Source organism: Garra rufa, chromosome 9, assembly GCF_049309525.1.
Source record: "Garra rufa chromosome 9, GarRuf1.0, whole genome shotgun sequence".
Lineage (NCBI taxonomy): Eukaryota > Metazoa > Chordata > Actinopteri > Cypriniformes > Cyprinidae > Garra > Garra rufa.
The window spans coordinates 6,822,776-6,843,415 of NC_133369.1; the positions used below are offsets into that span (position 1 = coordinate 6,822,776).

Sequence of the window (20,640 nt, forward strand, 5' to 3'; positions counted from 1 at the left end):
AAAGCTCCCATAAAAATATATCTGCTCTAAGAAACCAATATAAATTTAATGTTTTTTTTTCTTCTTTTTTTATGTTTTTAGTATCGTTGATGTACTATTATACTATTTATTATATTTATATATTTTTAATTTATTTATTATTAAATAATTAAAATATAATTTATTGAAACATTAGAACATTTACTTGAAATGTCTGAACAAATGTATAATGAAAATAAAATAAGTATTGATCATCATTTATTTAATTAATTATCATTCATTTTGCAATTTATTTCTTACATCTACTTTAAAAAAATGTTTATTTAATTAGTATAAATCTCTCATAACACTCCCATAAAATATGTCTACTTATAGAAACCAGTATAGAAACCCAATATATTATTTTTCCAGCACCTCAGTAGACACTTTCCCAGAAATTTCAAGTAATGTTTTAATAAATATAATGAAAATAAAAATAAGTTTTGATAATATTCATTTAATTAATTATCATATTGTTTGGAATTTAGCAATTTATTTGTTTACAAGTAAATAAATGACAAACATCTACTTTAAAATTATTTTAAAGATATTTGTATATTATAATAATTTATGTTTAATGTGATGTAGTCTTATAACACAAAAAAATCTACTCTGTTTTTTTTTTTTTACATTTCAGTGTTTTTTCAGTATCATTGATATACTATTGTAATATTTATTCTTTTGAAATATTTATTTTTAAATTTAAATTTTAGTTATAGTTTTAATTTTGTGTGTTTGTCTATTTTTTATGTATTAATTTTTAGGTTGTTTATTTAGTTTTAGTTACTTCAACCTAAACGTTTTAGATTTTTTTTTTTTTTCAGTTAATGTTTATCTTGTTATAATTAATTCTTGATAACTGTAAAATCATTATCTTGCCATGTTGACTAAACAGTCTTTCTACTCTTCTGTCCTGTATCAGCCAGTGTCCCCACTGGAGTCTGCCGGAGACATACCAGTCCTGCCTGATGCCCAAAGACTGTGTGGTGAGTGAATGGAGCACGTGGGGCTCCTGCTCAAAGACCTGCTTGGACCCCAGTGTTCCTCAGGGCACGCGCTCCCGCAACAGACAGCTGATACAGCTTCCCACCAGAGAAAAGTCTGAGTGTCCCCAGCTGGAGGAAAGCCAGGCCTGTGAACCTGAAGGGGACAGAGTGCCACCCTGCGCCACGTACGTACCACAGACATGCTGCGTTCTCACTGTATTTTACATTTATTGATCAAGTACAGTGTTGGGGGTAACGCATTACAAGTAACGCAATTTACGTAATAATATTTCCTCAAAATTCCTCGCAAACCTGCAATAATTAAATGTTAAATAATACAAATATTCTTTATGTATTTAATCCCATTTTATTAACCGATGTCTTTGCTGCCGACTTTCGATGATCCAATTCATCCATACTAATAAGCAGAAATGACTCAAGATAATCTAACATTGTGTTTTTTTGTTTTTTTTTGTATTGCTGAAGAGTTGACATTTTTTCTTCTGCAGTCTACTGTACAGACCTGAATTTACTTTTCTCTAAACCTGAGGCTTTTGGTGTGAAAAGGCTTTTACATTTACCAAAAATAGCTCAATAACTCAATATTGTAATGCATTACTTTTAAAAGTAACTTTCCCCAAAACTGATCATGTACATGTTTTCAAACCTTGAAAGTGTTCTAGTTGCATCTCATGCATGTTTCTTGAGCAGCAAATTAGCATTTTAGAAAGATTTCTGAAGGATCATGTGACACTGAATACTGGAGTAATGATGCTGAAAATCACAGGAATAAATTTAATTTTAAAATATATTAAATTGTAATAATATTTTACAATATTATTGTTGTTTTTACTGTGAAAAGCTGTTTAGTCGGCTGCCTTTTTTACCCTGAAACAAAAAAAAACTATAAATGCAGAGATGCACTGGTACTTTGGCACAGGGCCAGTAAAAATGTTTGTAGGGCATGTAAAAATCTGAACCTCTGGCTCAATAAGGTCAGCCAAAAAAAAAAAAAAGTAAAAAAATCGTTGAGCCCTGTAATATCTGTATGCATGATTTCATACAGTCGGTATGAGTGAGTGCTTTTGAATTGCAGATATAACACTTTCTTATTTAGACATGACAGCCAGTCATATCTCTTTTTGGGATCAAAGGTTTTCATTTTTGTGTTTTGTGTGTGAAAATGCATCGTATCATTGAACTGATGATTTTATGAGATGTACGCCAACAAATTGATGTCATCTTGTCGTATCTCATTACGTGTCAAGCCAGAGGAAACATTGTTGCTCAGAAGTTGCTCTTTCGTAACTCAAATGATTTAATGCGATTCATAGTAAGCCTGTCATTGAAGTTTCAACTGTTTCAAAAGATTCTTCTTTAAAGAAATCAAAGTAGAAACAAATGAGACGATTGTTGACACACAGTGAAAGAACAGAGCGATAAAACTAACAATCTAGGCACACTGGAAAATCACTGTGGAAAAATGTACTGCTTTTTCCAGCTGAAAAATGAACTCTAGAGGCAGTAAAGCACCACCAACTTTTCCTATTATGATTACAAAATATGATTACGGGGCAGTTATTGATTAATTATTGATTGCGCTGTTCCTTGCACAAAACTGTTGTTATGACCTCAAAACATTTTTACCATAGTGCATGATTTGTAAATTAATATATTTTGCCATTTGCATCACATAATCAGCTGTATATGTATGGCTGTTCTGATGTAGTAAACTTGCTCTGTAGCACACCTGGTACAGCATTGCATTAGCGATGTTGTACAAGTCTGTTAAACATAAGTCACGATAAAAGAGCTCAAATACGTTTAAAAACGAGGCAAAATGGTGTGGTTGCTTCGTTTAGGTTTAGTGTCCTATTTAGTGTAGGTAATACATTATTTTCAAAAATGATAACGCATTAAACTTTTAGGGCCAATCACCAGACATTTAATTTCAAAATAATAAAATAAAAATGTAAAAAAATATTTATTTTTTTCTTTCAAATAGTTTAGCCTGACTACTAAAATAAATAAAACTAAAACATGAATAAAATAATAAAAATTATAGAGACAAAATGACAAAACACACAACAAAAATAAAAACTGAAATAAAAAAAGCCATAAAAATAAGTCATAAAAATAATACAACAATAATAATAATAAATATTTAGGCATATTTAAAAAAAAAATCACTGCATTTTCCAGCTAAAAAATTCCTATTCACAGAATATTTTGATTTTGGGGCTGATTATCAATTAATAAAGCCTACTTTTGCATGGTTCCTTGCATAGAACTGTGAACTATTATATATTTTATACATTTGAAAACTAAAATATTTTAGCATTTGCATCACATAATCAGCTTTATATGTATGGCTGTTCTGATGTAGTAAACTTGCTCTGTAGCACACCTGGTACAGCATTGCATTAGCAATGTTGTGCAAGTCTGTTAAACATAAGTCACGATAAAAGAGCTCAAAAAGGTTTAAAAACAAGGCAAAATGGTCTGGTTGCTTCATTTATTCCTATCATTTTGTCTGATAGGATTTGACATTATTGAAACTCTCGTCTGAATCTCTATATGAGACACGTGCTGTAGCTTTTTTAAGGTAAATCTGAGGAGCAGGAGAACTGTGTAACTGAAAAACACTCTGAGCTAATTTGCGATCGATATAGGCCCAATCCCAATTCTATTTTCTACCCCTTCGCCTACCCCTCGCCCCTTCCCCTTGTCCCTTGAAACAAAGTGTAAAGGGGAAGGGCTAAAATATTTCCCCTAAGAAATGGGACACCACTACAACACTGTGATACGTCATCATAGGTTGTCGCTAGTTCCTAATGTTACGTCAGAGGACATGCGCAGATGTTTATCAATCATTCCAAGATGTCAAAATGTTGTCATGTTGCAAAAAGTACAAATGTACAGTGTACGCACCGTTCATTCACATGTGGCCGTAAGCAAAACAAACAACGCATTATCACATGCGCGGCAAATTGCTAATCAGTGTAGTGGTGCCTGGAGAAGTATATATGCTTCATTTGTGAATTTCGTTTTGAACTTTCTATTTGAACGCATTCGTTTTCTGGATCCTTGGACTAAAATGTTTACAGGGGTTCACTGGTTTAAGAAATTTCTGATCGTAAAAATCAGCTTCTTTTTATTTGTAAGGTATCGTTTTTATTATTATGTACTGATTTAAATTACTGGTGCAGTAGACGTATCGGGCGCAGGTGCATTAGGCGCAATCATCAAATACATTTCAAAGCAAGCCGGCTCCACGGTCCTGACTGCATCATCACTGCCTTTATTGGGTGTTTTTAGCGAATATTTACATTTATTCACATGACTGGATGTGGTGGACTGCCATGATTTTGGCGAATGCAGGACATTGAATAATGCGCATCAGAGGGGATTTAAAAAGTGGAAGTGTGTATACACCGTATACGTTACCTGCGTACACCATCCACTACACCACCGTTGCAAATTGCCGTGCCACTGGTCTTTCATGTTTCTAACATGCAGTCAAGTGTATATGACATAAAAATATATTTTGTAATATCGTGCAATCAGTGCTATCTGCTAGCAAACTTTAGCGATCTTTTTGCAAACGTTTATTTACAAAACAACACCATAAACACAAACACAAGATTGAAGGTAATATAAATATAATGAAAAATTATCATGAAAATCCTTATTAAAGGCAAAAATTACTTATATTTACGAGTCTGCTTGCTCGAGTGAGCAGCCATGTTGGAAATTTCTCTTAGCCCTTCGTTTGAAGTGAGGTCCTGAAAAATCTTCGTTTGGAGGGCTATCTGGCCCTTCCCCTTACCCCTACCCCTCCAACCAAAAGAGAAATGAGACACCCCTACCCCTTCACGTGAACGCGCCAAACGGAGGGGTAGGGCTAAGTGTAGGGGTAAGGGGTAGAATTGGGATTGAGCCTTAATCTTCCTGCTGTCAAGGAGAAGCAATTGAGATGTTAACGAGATCTCATTTGGGATTTTTCTATCCTACGGGCGTGTACATGAAACGAGCACTAAAAAAAAACCCAGAAGTCACGTCTCAGCATGACAAACTGTAATGCTTTCTGCTCTTTGTGGAGAAATGCCGGCGTGAGGCCCTGCCGGGAGCCGCTTGACCCCTGCTCTGCGTGAGCGGTGGTGCCAGTGAGAGTCAGCACATGAACATATGGAGACGGGGTGAGACGGATCGGGTTGGTCTGTGGTCCCGAGCCAAGAGAGATGCACTGACAAATGGAAGTGATCTTAAGAGCTCGGTGACGCCGCTCTAATCTCGTTCTCTCACAGATGGCCTGCGCTGGCACGCCGTCACAGGGCACACAATGCTTTCTGAGTCTCCCACGTACTATGAACAGGCAGCTCGAGAAGATAATGGATTTTTGCAATTCTGTTTCGCACTGTTGCAAAAGTGGGAAAGAGAAATCACAAATGACATCTCTTTAATATCTCTATTTTTTTCCAAGACAGAAATGGGATTAAATGGAGGTTAAATGGAGATTCTGAAGTCTTCTGCTTCTCAGACTGTAAAAAAACCCAGTAATCAAATGTGTCTTAAGGTTTTAGAGATCCATCCAACCATCCACCAACAGTGAGGAAAAAAAATATTTTAATGGTAATTTAATATTATTATTTTAATGGTAGGTTTATTTTAGAAGTGGGAGACATAATAACAACAACAAAAATCCAGAAAAACGCATTTCAAAAAATTTAAAAATGCATTTTAATGAGTAAAATAAGTATTTGATCCCCTATCAATCAGCAAGATTTCTGGCTCCCAGGTGTCTTTTATACAGGTAACAAGCTGAGATTGGGAGCACTCTTTTAAAGGGAGTGTTCCTAATCTCAGGTTATTACCAGTATAAATGTCCACAGAAGCAATTAATCCATTAGATTCTAAACTCTCCACCATGGCCAAGACCAAAGACCTGTCCAAGGATGTCAGGGACAAGATTTTAGACCTACACAAGGCTGGAATGGGCTACAAGACCATCACCAAGCAGCTTGGTGAGAAGGTGACAGCTGGGACCATAGTCACCAAGAAAACGATTGGTAACACAGTACGCTGTGAAGGACTGAAATCCTACAGCGCCCACAAGGTCCCCCTGTTCAAAAAAGCACATGTACAGGATGAACATCTGGGTGAAAGTGTTAAAACCAAAATCGAGCTCTTTGGCATCAACTCAACTCGCCGTGTTTGGAGGAGGAGGAGGAATGCTGCCTGTGATCCCAAGAACACCATCCCCACCGTCAAACATCAAGGTGGAAACATGCTTTGGTGGTGTTTTTCTGCTAAGGGGACAGGACAACTGCACCGCATCAAAGGGACGATGGACGAGGCCATGTACCATCAAATCTTGGGTGAGAACAATTGAAAATGGGCCGTGGATGGGTATTCCAGCATGACAATGACCCAAAACACACAGCCAAGGCAACAAAGGAGTGGCTCGAGAAGAAGCACTTTAAGGTCCTGGAGTGGCCTAGCCAGTCTCCAGACCTTAATCCCGTAGAAAATCTGTGGAGGGAGCTGAAGGGTTGAGTTGCCAAACATCAGCCTTGAAACTATAATGACTTGGAGAGGATCTGCAAAAAGGAATGGGACAAAATCCCTGGTGAGATGTGTGCAAACCTGGTGGCCAACTACAAGAAACGTCTGACCTCTGTGATTGCCAAAAAGGGTTTTGCCACCAAGTACTAAGTCATGTTTTGCGAATGGGTCAAATACTTATTTCACACATTAAAGTGCACAATAATTTATAACTTTTTTTTTTTTTTTTATATATCTACCTACCCACCTACTTTTCAATTTTTTTTTTACTCATTCACCTACCTATCCACCTAACTATCTACGTACCTATTAGGGATGGCTCGATACCACAATTTTGACTTCGGTACGATACTAGGATCTAATACCTTGGTATCGATACCAAATCGATACCATAGGTTATAAAAAAAAAAAAAGAAAAAAAAAGGAAACAGGCAAATATAGGTGAATTGAAAACTCTATGAACAACTGTGCAAAGAAATTGTTACAAAAAAATAATAAAAACTACAATCTTGATTTTAGAAGAAACAAAACTGAAGAGATCTAATTAAAATAAAGTAATCTCTTAATATATGTGACCCTGGACCACAAAACCAGTCTTAAGTCGCTGGAGTATATTTGTAGCAATAGCCAAAAATACATTTTATGGGTCAAAATTATTTAATTTTTTTTTATGCCAAAAATCGTTAGGAAATTAAGTAAAGATCATGTTCCATGAAGATTTTTTGTAAAATTCCTACTATAAATATATCAAAATGTATTTTTTTATTAGTAATATGCATTGTTAAGAACTTAATTTGGACAACTTTAAAGGTGATTTTCTCAGTATTTAGATTTTTTTTGCACCCTCAGATTCCAGATTTCCAAATAGTTGTATCTCGGCCAAATATTGTCCTATCCTAACCAGTACCGCCGCTCCCTATACGCAGAGTACGCAGTCTGCATAGGGCACCAACTCCCAGGGGGGCACCATCCCAGCTGCTCAAAAAAAATATATTTTTATTATTTTATTATTTTTATTATTATTTATTTTAGTTTTTATATAGCCTATTATAATAATAAATTAATATTAATAATATACATATACAAATAAACAAAAATATAAACGTATATATTGCATTTTCTGTGAACGCAGAGTAGGCTAGTAAGCACACGTGATTACGCGCAGCGACGCGGCTTTACCTCTGTTTACGGCTGCCTATTTGGCCAAAAATGATGATAATAATCGATGAACAATATGCCTGGTCCTGGAAAGAGACATCAACAGTCCGGCGCCGAGAAACGAAAGAAAAAAAAGCCCAAGATGAAGCCCGTGCATCACTTAGGTACGTTCATAATCCTGTGAAACTTTATTTTATTCTGTCGAGGTTAATAGTGTTTTAATGTCGGTAATAATTTCACGACTAACGCATCTTTCTTAATATGAATACAAGCAGATCTAAGTAAACAAAATGACTTAAAATGCATTATATTAAAACACTGAGGCAATAATGATTATTGATTAATAATGACCATGGTGCCATTAAATAACAGTGTTAAAATACATAATCTAATACAAAATTAACAGTTTACATTACAATTTTAATAGAAATGCCTGAAAAGGGCACCAAAGGCCTGGTAAATGCAGTTGTTACACTTACATGATGATCGAATTCCTTGTTTAATATTGACCAAACATTTAATTAAAATGTCCACATAATCTTTCCTATCATTTCCTCAACAAAAATATGTGGACATCATAACCCTTGTCTGCTTTATTGTCAAAACTGCCACATGTACAGTGCATGTACAGGTGAAAACACAGAATATATATAACTTTATTTCAGACACACATTTGGTCCATAGATAAAAAATAAAATATAGAATAAAAATATATTTAAAAAAATACAGACAAATACAAATATTATATATTCTATAAAACACAATTTACAAGCATGGATATGATAGAAAGATAGATAAAAAGGCAGATAACCATGGTTTTATCATAGTAAAACTACTTAATTTCATTTTGTATGATTCTGAGATTATTAAATCAATCAGACAACTGTATTAATAAAATCATAGCCATTGGAGGTAACTCTTTTTTGTTGATAAAACTCTTGCTCTTGATCTTACTATTTCGCTCTTTATTTACCTTTTTGACCAAAAATAACTTCCGTAATATTTGGGGGAGGGGGCACAAAAGTAAATTTCTGCTTAGGGCACCCATTTGGCCAGCAGCGGCCCTGATCCTAACAAACCATACATCAATAGAAAGCTTATTTATTCAGCTTTCATGTGATATATACACCTCAGTTTTGTAAAATGTAAGCTTATGACTGGTTTTGTGGTCCAGGGTCACATATTTTCAGTCTTTATCACAAAGAAAATGTGAATGCAACCAGAATGCAACAACAACAACAACAACAAACCCAACAGAGTAGAGGATACAGGTTGGATTGTGATTTTGGGACTGAATAAAATGGGTTCACATATACATATCTTTTCAGTCTTTATTTTTTTGCTAGCTCCTTTGACCGCTGCAGAGCGCGTTTCATCTGTGTGAGCCGTTTGTCTGTTATCACGCTTGCCGGTTTTACGCCAGTTTGCGGAACACTGCCGCATAGTGGTGAAAATCGGAACAGCGGATGAAATACCGAACTGAGCAAACTTTTGATATTGAACCGTTTAAAAAAAAATAAATACCGGTATTTTCACAGTACCGGTATACCGCACATCCCTAGTACCTATGCACCAACCTATTCATCCAACCACCTATCTCACATATCCCACAAATCCCACCTGAACCACACTTAACACACCTCAGTACTGGTCATGTGTAAAACAACTCAACAAACCTTCTGTATATAGCACATATGCACATTCAGAGTTTTTTTCTTTTCTTTATAGTATTCTACATAGTTTTTTTTTCTGTATATTTTTATTACCACTGTTATTTATAATTATTGTATATTCTTTTTTAATATTAGTGTTTTTTTATTGCCTTAACTTTATGTATGTCTGCACTATGTTTGTACTTTATGTACTGGAAGTTCCTAACTCCAAGACAAATTCCTTGTGTGTGTGAACACACTTGGCAATAAAGCTCTTACGTGAATAGATTTTGATTCTATTCATCCACCTACCCGTTATCCATCTTTCCAACAGCCTACCTATTTATCCACCTATTCACCCATCTATCCATCCACTCATACGTCTACTTATTATCCATCCGTCCATCCATCCATCCATCCATCCATCCATCCATCCATCCACCAACCTTCCTACCCACCTATTTTTTACCTACCTATCTGTCCATTCATCCACCTACATATTATTCATCCATCCACCAACCTACCTACCCACCTGTTTTCTACCTACCTCAGTCCATCCATCTGCCTACCCACCCACCTACTTTTCTACCCATCCATCCATCCATCCACCTGTTTATCTAGCTACCTATCCATCATCCACCCATTCATCTACCTATTAACCATCCATGTACCTTCCACCTACCTACCCATCCGTCCACCCATCCACCTTCCTATCCACCTACTTAACTACCTACCTGTGCAACCTATTCGCCCATCCACCTATTCATCCACCTACCCACCATCCATTCATCCATCAATCCATCCATCCATCCATCCATCCAAACATGTACCATACACCTACCTTCCTACCCATTCCTCCATCCATCCATCATCCATCCACCTACTTATCTACATACTTATGCACCATCCTATCCATCCATCCACCTATTCATACCCCACCCATCCATCTACCTATTATCCATCCATGTACCTTCCACCTACCTACCCATCCATCCATCCATTCGTCAGTCCATCCATCCATCCATCTGTCAGTCCACTCATCCACATTCCTATCCACCTACTTGACTACCTACCTGTGCAACCTATTCGCCCATCCATCTGTCCATCCATCCTTCCATCCGTCCGTCCATCCATCCACCTATTCATCCCCCTATTCATCCCCCTACCATCCGTCCGTCCGTCTGTCTGTCAGTCAATTCATCCACCTACCTATCCACCTACTTAACTACCTACCAGTGCAACTTATTTATCCACCTACCCGTCCGTCTGTCCATCCGTCCATCCATCTACCCAACCATCAGTACGTCTGTCTGTCCATCCATATATATATTAAATTCCTTCTTTTTTTTATTTTCAGTTTTTTATTTTGTGCTTTTGCCATTTAAAAAATAAATTAAAAAAATATTTATTTTTATTAAATTTTTTAGTTTTAGCTATTTTTATACCTTTAAGTTTTTCTTCTCTATTTATATTTTATTTCATTTCAATTACCGTAAATCCCATGCAACAATACGTGACTGTGATACATAATACAAATGGAAAGTTGTTGTTTGGAAATGTTTGGAAAGATTTATTACAGCAACAGTATGGGTGACCCAAGGCACAGATTCAAAACATAATAGCCTGTATTTCACTTTAATTTCAGTTATGCCTGGCGGACCACAGAATGGAGCGAGTGTCGAGTTGACGCGCTGCTCAGCCAGCAGGACAGGCGGCGTGGGAATCAGACGGGTTTATGTGGTGGAGGTGTGCAGAACAGAGAAGTGTACTGTGTCCAGGCTAATGCAGAACTCCTCAGCTACATCAATAACAACAAAGACAAACAAGGTACAGGTGTCTGTTTGACAGTGTATAGTTATAGAAGTATGGCATTTTTACCTACAGACATTCAATTCTGGACAGACTTTTATGTTGTTGCTGAGATGGTTGGCTGATAGCACAACAAAAAAGTATTCAGTCCTAAACCCTTTACTATAGTGACTATCCTGAGCTGTGATGAATAATATTTTAATTTATTTTATTTGTTTTATTTTTATCATGAAATTGTGTGATTTACATTGAATCCTTTATTTATGTATTTATTTATTGCAAAACATCTACTATAATAGGTTTACCTCTCAGAACAGTTTAAATCCTAGAATACATGGATCTATCCCTCCCGCTTTTCCTCTTTCCTTGCTTTCTCTGTTCACCACCCACATGCGTGTGTGTGTAAATGTCTTACTCTACTGTAAATATTGCATCAGCACTTCTTTGCATGCTCCACACACACACACACACACACACACACACACACACACCATCACTCGATTAATGGCCCACCCATCTTCATGGAAAATACCTTTTTTTATCTATCTCCTTCCTGCTTGCTCTTTTGATGTTCAGAACTGTATGGTGAGCACATTGAAACTTATCGTAAAGCACATGTCTCCTCCGTACATTAGAGCAGATGAGCGCTGACTGCATGAAAAGCTCCGGTTAAAGAAGCGCTATTAGAACAGGCCACTGGTGGAGCTGCGTATGCTGGGAAATCTGTGTCCTTATCAGTGCGGTGCAGGAGACGCCTCGCTTCACTGGGGGGTAATCTGCTCCGCTGACAGCAGATACATGAACGCAGACGGTGCAGAAAGTTAAAGGGAAAATGTGTTGGAGCGTTAGTCGACTGATGGAGTCGTGATGTTCTCGCCCTGGGAGGATGTTGTCAGCTTCAAGATTCTTTGATGTGATGAAACCTTCATCAAATCTATCTGGAAGTGATGCTCATTTGCATTTCCTTCTAAGAACACAACATTGCACTCACAGAGCAAACAGAGCGTTATTTCCCACAGGTGGCTTCACTGTCTTTAAATCAAGTGTCTCCAAATGGATTTTAAAGCGAGAGATCGTCCAGTCTTTAAATGTTTAATATGATGGAATAAGCAAATCTTAATGTTCCATTTGTTCCAAAAAATTATCTTTATAGGTTTCCTATGATGCCAAAAGACGATGTTTATACGTTCCATTTACTGTAATTGTATAAAAGACAAAAAATAATCTTTATAAGTTTCATATGAAGTCATAAGTGAATCTTTAAATCGAATTCCATTCGATTCCATAAGAAGATCTTAATATGTTCCATGTGATTCCACAAGCGAATCTTTGTTCCTTTTGTTTCTATAAAAGATTATTTGTATGTTCAAAATGATGCCATAAGTGAATCTTTGTAAGTTCCAATTGAATCCTTAAGAGAACCTTTTGTAAATTCTGTATGATTCCACAATTGAATCTTTATATGTTCCATTTGATTCCATAAGAAAATCTTTGTGAGTTCCATATGATTACATAAGAGAATCTTTATATGTTCCATTTGACTCCATAAATTAATCTTTGTAAGTTCCATATGATTCCATTTAAAGAGTCTTCATATGTTCCATTTGGTTCCATAAGGGAATCTTTATATGTTCTATTTGATTCCATAAGTGAATCTTTGTTAGTTTCATATGGTTCCATAAGAGAATCTTCATGTTCCATTTGGTTCCATAAGAGAATCGTTGTTCCATTTAATTCCATAAGAGAATCTTTGTGAGTTCCATGTGATGCCATAAGTGATTCTTTTTAAGTTCCATGTGATTCCATAAGAGAATCTTTGTATGTTCAATTTGATTCCACAAGAGAATCTTTAAATGTTCCGTTTGATTCCATAAGTGAATCTTTGTAAGTTCTATTTGATTCCATAACTGAATGTTTGTAAGTTCTGTGTGATTCTATAAGAGAATCTTTATATGTTCCATTTGATTCAATAAGAGAAACTTTGAAAGTCCCATATGATGCCATAAGCGAATCATTTCAAAGCCCATATGATGCTGTAAGAGAATTTTTGTAAGTTCAATATGATGCATAAGTGAATTTTTGTAAGTTCCACATGATTCAATAAGATAATCTCATGTTCCAGATTCTATTAGTGAATCTTTGTAAATTCCTTACAATTCTATAAGAGAATCTTTATGTAACATTTGATTCCATAAGAGAATCTTTGTATGTTCAATATGATGCCATAAGTGAATCTTTGTAAGTCCCATATAATTCCACAAGAGAATCTTTATGTTTCATTTGATTCCGAAAGAGAACTTTGAGTTCCATATGATTCCATAAGTGTATTTTTGTATGTTTAATATGATGCCATAAGTGAATCTTTGTAAGTTCCATATAATTCTGTAAAATAATATTTATATGTTCCATTTAATTCCATTTGAGAATAATTTCAAAGCCCATATGATCGTTATATTTAATTTGGTTCTGTGTAAGTTTAATATTAGAAATATTACACTTACACTTATATTACTCTTTATAAGTTTAATATGGTGTCACAAGTTCAGCTTTATAAGTTCCATTTGATTCTATAAGAGACTCTAGTTTCATATGCTCGATTCTATTAGAGGATCTTTGTGAGTTCAATATGATGCCATAAGTGAATATTTGTCCATTTAATAAGGTCCATTTAATTCCTTAAGAGAATCATATATGATTGCATAAGTGAATCTTTGTAAGTTTCATACAATTCCATAATAGAATCTTTATCTGTTCCATAAGATGCAGAAAATAACTCTTTATATTTAGTTTGATTCCCTATATATTGTATATTCCGTATGATGCTATAAGTAAATCTTTGTAAGTTCCATTTGATTCCATAAGACAATCATTTCAAATCCCTTATGATGCTGTAAAATAATCTTTAATTTTAATCTAATGCCATACGAGAATCCTTGAGTTCCTTATGATGCAGAAAATGAAAATAATTCTTGATGAGAATAGAGTTCTTTATTAAAGTGCTGTAAAAATCCATTGAAGAAGCTTGATTTTTGAGAGTGTGGGAGGAATCCTGTGGCTTTGACTGGCTGCGATCTGGGTGCAAGTAAAAGCTAACCAGCTTATACCTCACATTATCACATTACTGTCTGAATGAAAGTCAATGGAGGCGATGTACGCTGAATAAACTGCCATGACATTCGATTGGACAGAGCTATATTTGGAATCCACAATGAAAAAATGACTGCTTTATAGGGGAACCAAATGTGACAGATGTGATTCATTTATGGGTTTACAAAGCAATGGGTTTGGCTGGTTATCATGAGCAGTTTAGCCCTACTTGACAGAGGTTGCATTAACTCAACATTTTTCTGTCACTCACCAAATTGAAAAAACATTGACAGATAATTCAAAATGCTTTGTGTTGTTTTGACAGATATAAAAATAAATTGTCTGGTCTGTTGCATTTCGTGAAGAAAATTCAAGATAATAAAACATGAAAAAGAGGTGTGAGTAAAGATTTAAGAAGAGAAACAAATGTTTTTTCTTATTTTACTGACAGGTGAGAGTAGAACATGACAACTCAGTCCATCAGAATGACAGTAAATGATTTTATATCAAAAGTGCCTGTGCATTGTGATTAAATGGATATAATTTCATTGTATTTTCTGAAGGACTCTTAGAAGGTTGAATGGTTCTATTTTCCCTTGTCTGCAGCTTTTGACGTCACAGCTCAGGATAGTTAAAGCTAACCAGCTTATGCTTTGCATTATCCCTTTAAAGCTGTAATATTTTGGAAGTAGTCGCAGTATAGAGCTCATAGTGATTTTACTTGTGTTTGTCCCTCGAATAATGTTTATTAGCAGTAGTTTGTGTGTTTTGTAGAAGGTCAGTCTCCAAACGGCCAGATGCCTAGTGTCCCTCCCCTCCTGTCTATCAGCTATGAGATCTCAGGTAAGATGTTTATCCCCTTAAAATAAATGTTTTGGGTATTTTAATTTATTTTATTTGAACAATTTTGATAATATTTTAATTAATTATATTTCATATATTTCATATTTTATTCAATTGTTATATTGTAATAATTTAAATTTTGTTTTCTAAATTTATTTTATTATTTTTGTTTTCTTCAATTGAAGTTGTTTTATTTTATTTTATTAATTATATGTAATGTTTTATATTATATTTAATTACATTATATTGTAATAATTGTAATTCTATATTTGTTTTTGTTTTATTTAATTTAACAATTTTGAATATGTTATTAAATACATCTAATATATTTCATATTATATTTCATATTTTCATATTATATTTAAAATATTGTATTCATTTTAATTCTATTTTTATTTATTTTATTATTTTTGTTTAATTAAAAAAGATTATAATTTATTAATTGCATTTAATATATTTTACATTATATTTAATTGTTATACTGTATTCATTTTATTTTATTGTAACCATTGTTATTATATTTTGTTGATTATATTTAATATATTTTATATTATATTAAATAACATTGTTGTATTAATTGAAAGTCTATATTTTATTTTTTGTTTTATTTAATTTAACAATTTTGAATATGTTATTAATTACATATATTTCATATTATATTTAATTGTTATATTGTATTAATTTAAATTCTATTTTTTATTTTTGTTTTTAATAAAAATATTATATTTTATTAATTATATTTAAAATATTTTACATTATATTTAATTGTTATATTGTATTAATTTTAATTCTATTTTTCTATTTTGTTTTTGTTTTTGTTTTATTTATTTTAACAATTTTGAATATTTTATTATATTTCTATTTAATATATTTTATATTATATTTATTTGTTATTGTATTAATTTTAATTCTATTTTATTATTTTTATGTAATTTAACAATTTTGATTGTATGTTATTATATTTAATCTATTTTTTTTTTTTTTTTATTAATTTAGTTATTAATTTTAATTCTATATTATTTTATTTTATTGTGTTTGTTTTATTTTATTTAACAATTTTGAATATTTTAATTATATTTAATATATTGTACAAATTGTAATAATTTTAACTATATATTTTTTTATTAAATGATTATATTTTACATTAATATTTAATTCTATTTTATTTGATTTTGTAACAATTTTTATTATAGTTTATTGATTACATTTAACATATATTATATTTAATTACATTGTTGTATTAATTTTAATTCTATTTTATTTGATTATTTTTGTTTTATTTAATTTAACAACTTTGAATATTTTATTAATTATATTTAATTTATTTAAATATATAGTTGTATTAATTTTGTGTTTGTTTTATTTAATTTAACTATTAATTATATTTAATATATTTCATATTATATTTAACTATATTACATTTGTTTTCATTTCAACTATATATTTTTTTATTTTATTTTATTTTATTTTACTCTTTTCCTTTTCGTATCTGACATAATGGTCTTTGTTTGATCACATCTTTTTGCCTAAAGCATGTTTACATATTTTGTTTGCTTAGTCTGTTGACTCTCTGTATTTTTGTAAGCGTTTGTGTCCATGGAGAGCTCATTACAAGAGTTCATACTGATGCAACTCTCTGTGCTTTAGTCAACACTGTCCTCCAGGCACCAGACAACTGACAGAGATTGATTGACAATGACAGTCATTCTGACAGCTCCTTACTGTACACTCTTCCTCAAAAGAAATGAAAAGGCATTTCGTCTTTATTTGTTTTATTTGTGCCTTTCAAACTATTCCCTTCTGCCTTTAAGTTCATGGTCTCTGTAACATGAAGCAGTCATGCATATTTTGAGAAGTGTTGAAAAGTTTGGGGAAAAAACGAATATATTATTATATATTAATTATAATATAAAATATGAAATAATCATTTGAATGTATATTAAAATAAAGTTATTTAAAATTGTAATGTTTCAAAATATTACTGTTTTCACTGTATTTAAAAAATAAATAAAAAAATAGCATCTGTGAATATAACGTGTATATTTATTAAGCATATATAAAAACACACACATATAGTATATATGTTGAAAATATTTACATGTACTTACATTTAATATTATATATAAATATATTTAATATATAAACATAACATATATTTTTCCTAAATGTATACATGCATGTGTGTATTTATATATACATAATAAATATACAGAGTACACACACATATATTATGTACATTAAATTTTGGATGTGATTAATTGCTATTAATCGTTGCCCAACATTTAATTTAATTTTTATTTTATTTTATTTTATTTTATTTTATTTTATTTTATTTTATTTTATTTTATTTTATTTTATTTTATTTTAATTTATTTTATTTTATTTTATTTTAATTAATTAATTAATTAAATAAATAAATTAAAAAAATAAATAAATAAATAAATTTAAAAAAAAATTATTTATTTTTTTTGCCGGGGATTAGGGTTAAAATGTTACTTAGATTTATTTATTTGTTTGTTTGTTTGTTTGTTTATACTTCATCTTTTTAAAGGTAATTAAAAGAAAAAATGTTTAAGGGTTTTAAGGGTTAAAAATGTTACTTATAAATATCACCATAATTCTTTATTAACATTTGAGGACTATTCCTCTAGAAGGGCTATTTTAGATTATTTATTTATTTATTTATTTATTTATTTATTTATTTATGTTTATACTTAATCTTTTTAAAGGTAATTAAAATATACCACTTTATTTTATTTTATTTCATTTTATTTATTTCATTTTATTTCATTTTATTTCATTTCAGGGGATTAGGGTTAAAAATGTTACTTATAGATATCACCATACTTCCCTATTAACATTGGAGAATTTTAGATTATTTATTTGTTTGTTTGTTTATTCTTCATCTTTTTAAAGAATAAAAAAAAGAATATATCATAAAATAAAATAAAAATATTATATGTTAATTGTAATATTAAATATAACCATTTTAATGTATATCAAAATAAAAAAAGCTATTTAAAATTGTAATGTTTCACGATATTACTGTTTTTTAAAAATAAATAAGGAAATCTAGCTTTGGTGAGTATAACATACTTCTTTCAAAAACATTTTTAAAAAATCTTTCAAAGCTCAAAGTTTTGACAGTGTATATTAATAAATAGCAGGGCCACGTTAGGTTTCTCATCTATTTTCAGACAGCTACCGAGTAGCAAATCATTCTCATGCTTGAAGGCAAGACTGTCCGCCTGGGTTTGTCAAAGCAGGCACAGACCGCAAACTTTGATTAGACAGAAAGTTTGCGCAGAAGGTCTAGACCATCTGGCACATAAACAAGGACAACCTGTGCTGTGTTATGTTAACGTAGATGATGGTGCATTACACTGAAATCTGTCTCTCCATTAATTTCGGGAACATGCGGTGCCAGAAGAGTTGAACGAGACGAACTGTCATTTCCCTGTGCCCATTTCCAGAGTTCAATCAATTAGGATTTTCTTTTCTTTTTTTCTTTTTTTTTTTTTTTTTTTTTTTTTTGAAGGTCTGTGGCGCAGTCAGTCTCCTTGTGCTTTTTAGTTGACAATCTGTGTGGAGAGCATTTTGTTTTGGAAATCTCTAGAGAGCAGATCTCACCACATATGAGCATGGAGAGCTCCGCAAGTAGAGTTTACCTTCGCTTTGATGCCAACGCAGCAGCCGTGTCACCTGTCACCCATCAAGCCGACAGCAAAATCCTGTGTTAAAACATTAATGCACCGCTTTTGTTTGTGTTTTCGAATTTGGATTTTATAGTTCTTTGGGAAAAAAAGATCTCAGTTTCACACATACTGTATCCAGAGAGGATCCGCAGACTTGGCATGCATTTTTTACACTCGTTTAAGGACTATTCCTCTGAGAGAACTATTTTAGATTGATTATTTATTTATTTTTAAGTATTTTTTATTAGTTATCTTTTTTACTTTTTAAAATATTTTTATTAGTAATTAATAGATGTCTATTTTATTTATTTTATTTTATTTTATTTTGTGCTGGGCAATGATTAATCACGATTTTTGTTTATATAATATATGTGTGTGTACGTTGTATATTATATTTATATAAAGACACACACATACAGTATATGTGTTGAAAATATTTGCATTTATATATTTATATATATAATTTATATTGTTTATTTATCTGTACATAATAAATATACACAGTACATACACATACATTTTTATTTTATTTTATTAGTGGAGCTTTTAGCTGAGTACAGTAGATTTTTTTTTTTTTTAAGAAACAGACTTTAAAGATAAGTACTGTAATTAAAATTGATAGACACAAAATTGCAATAAAATAAGCTCTTAAAAGTGGATTTTTAATGATTTCTTTCCACTCGTTCCACTGAAACAATGTGTTAAAATCAAAGTTTCCAAAATCTCATAAATGACCAGTACATAAAACACAATAATTCTGCCTTAATGTTATACATGCAATTTTTTTAAATACATAATTTATTTAAAAATATTTATTTTTACATTGTGTATTTATTGTTTCATTTTTAGCATTTTTTATATATGTCATTATTTATTTATTTTATTTTAGATTATTGATAACTGAGAGCATTACATCAAATTAGTCCAGATTACTGCTGTCAAATCGATTAATCACGATTAATCGCATCCAAAATAAAAGTTTGTGTTTACATATGTATATATAAATACACACATACATTTTATATTTACATGATTTTATTATATATAAATATAAATATATATTACATACTATTTTACATAATTTATTCTAAATGCGATTAATCGCGATTAATCGATTCGACAGCACTTGTCTGAATATTAATATAAAAACTCATCGAGTTGTGAGCATACATTCAAATTATAAAAAAAATCTGTGGAGATTCTGGTTTTCTCCTGTTTTTCCTTTGCTCTGATGTATGCAATCAGGATTCTTTTGAGCGTGTTTAATGTTTCCAGTTGTTTCCTGCAGTTACATAAACCTAATTGTCCATCATGTGTTGTGCTCATGTGGGAATCTTATTTTTGTGTTTTTTTTTTATTGCATGTGTTTGTGTTATAGCATCACAACCTGTAGACGTTCGGCTCTGCAGGGGAACGGCTCCGAGTACCACACAGCTGTGTCACATCCCGTGCCCTGTGGAGTGCGAAGTGTCCCCGTGGGGCGCCTGGGGGCCCTGCACCTTTGAGAATTGCGATGAACGGGTCGTGAAGAAAGGTAAACATGGCTGAAACCAATAATATATTCACTGAAAAAGGAAGTGTCAAATACTGAGACACAATATTTTACTGAGGCACAGAGCTTTTTAAAGCATAAAAAGAAAAGAATATTTCCTTTTGATTTAACTGTTATCTTAAATAATTTGCCCAAGATGCTGCCCTACGGCATATCAACAGAAATCACATTTCAAACATGCCCAAGACCAATAACTATTGAAGTTAGAATTTACTGACCTATATGTAAATATAACTATTTGGCCAGTTTTTACATTGCAACATTATTTAAATGAC

The 20,640-nt window shown here is 32.2% G+C and overlaps 1 protein-coding gene across 1 annotated transcript in view; it reads left to right on the forward strand.

Annotated features, from left to right (window-relative positions):
* Positions 1-20,640, forward strand: part of thsd7ab (thrombospondin, type I, domain containing 7Ab) — a 96,969-nt gene that overhangs the window by 1,597 nt on the left and 74,732 nt on the right. Inside the window, exons 2-5 of the mRNA XM_073846982.1 lie at positions 941-1,189; positions 11,025-11,206; positions 15,050-15,118; positions 20,192-20,347. Of these exons, the coding sequence (XP_073703083.1) occupies positions 941-1,189; positions 11,025-11,206; positions 15,050-15,118; positions 20,192-20,347 (656 nt within the window). The remainder of the gene's footprint in view (positions 1-940; positions 1,190-11,024; positions 11,207-15,049; positions 15,119-20,191; positions 20,348-20,640) is intronic.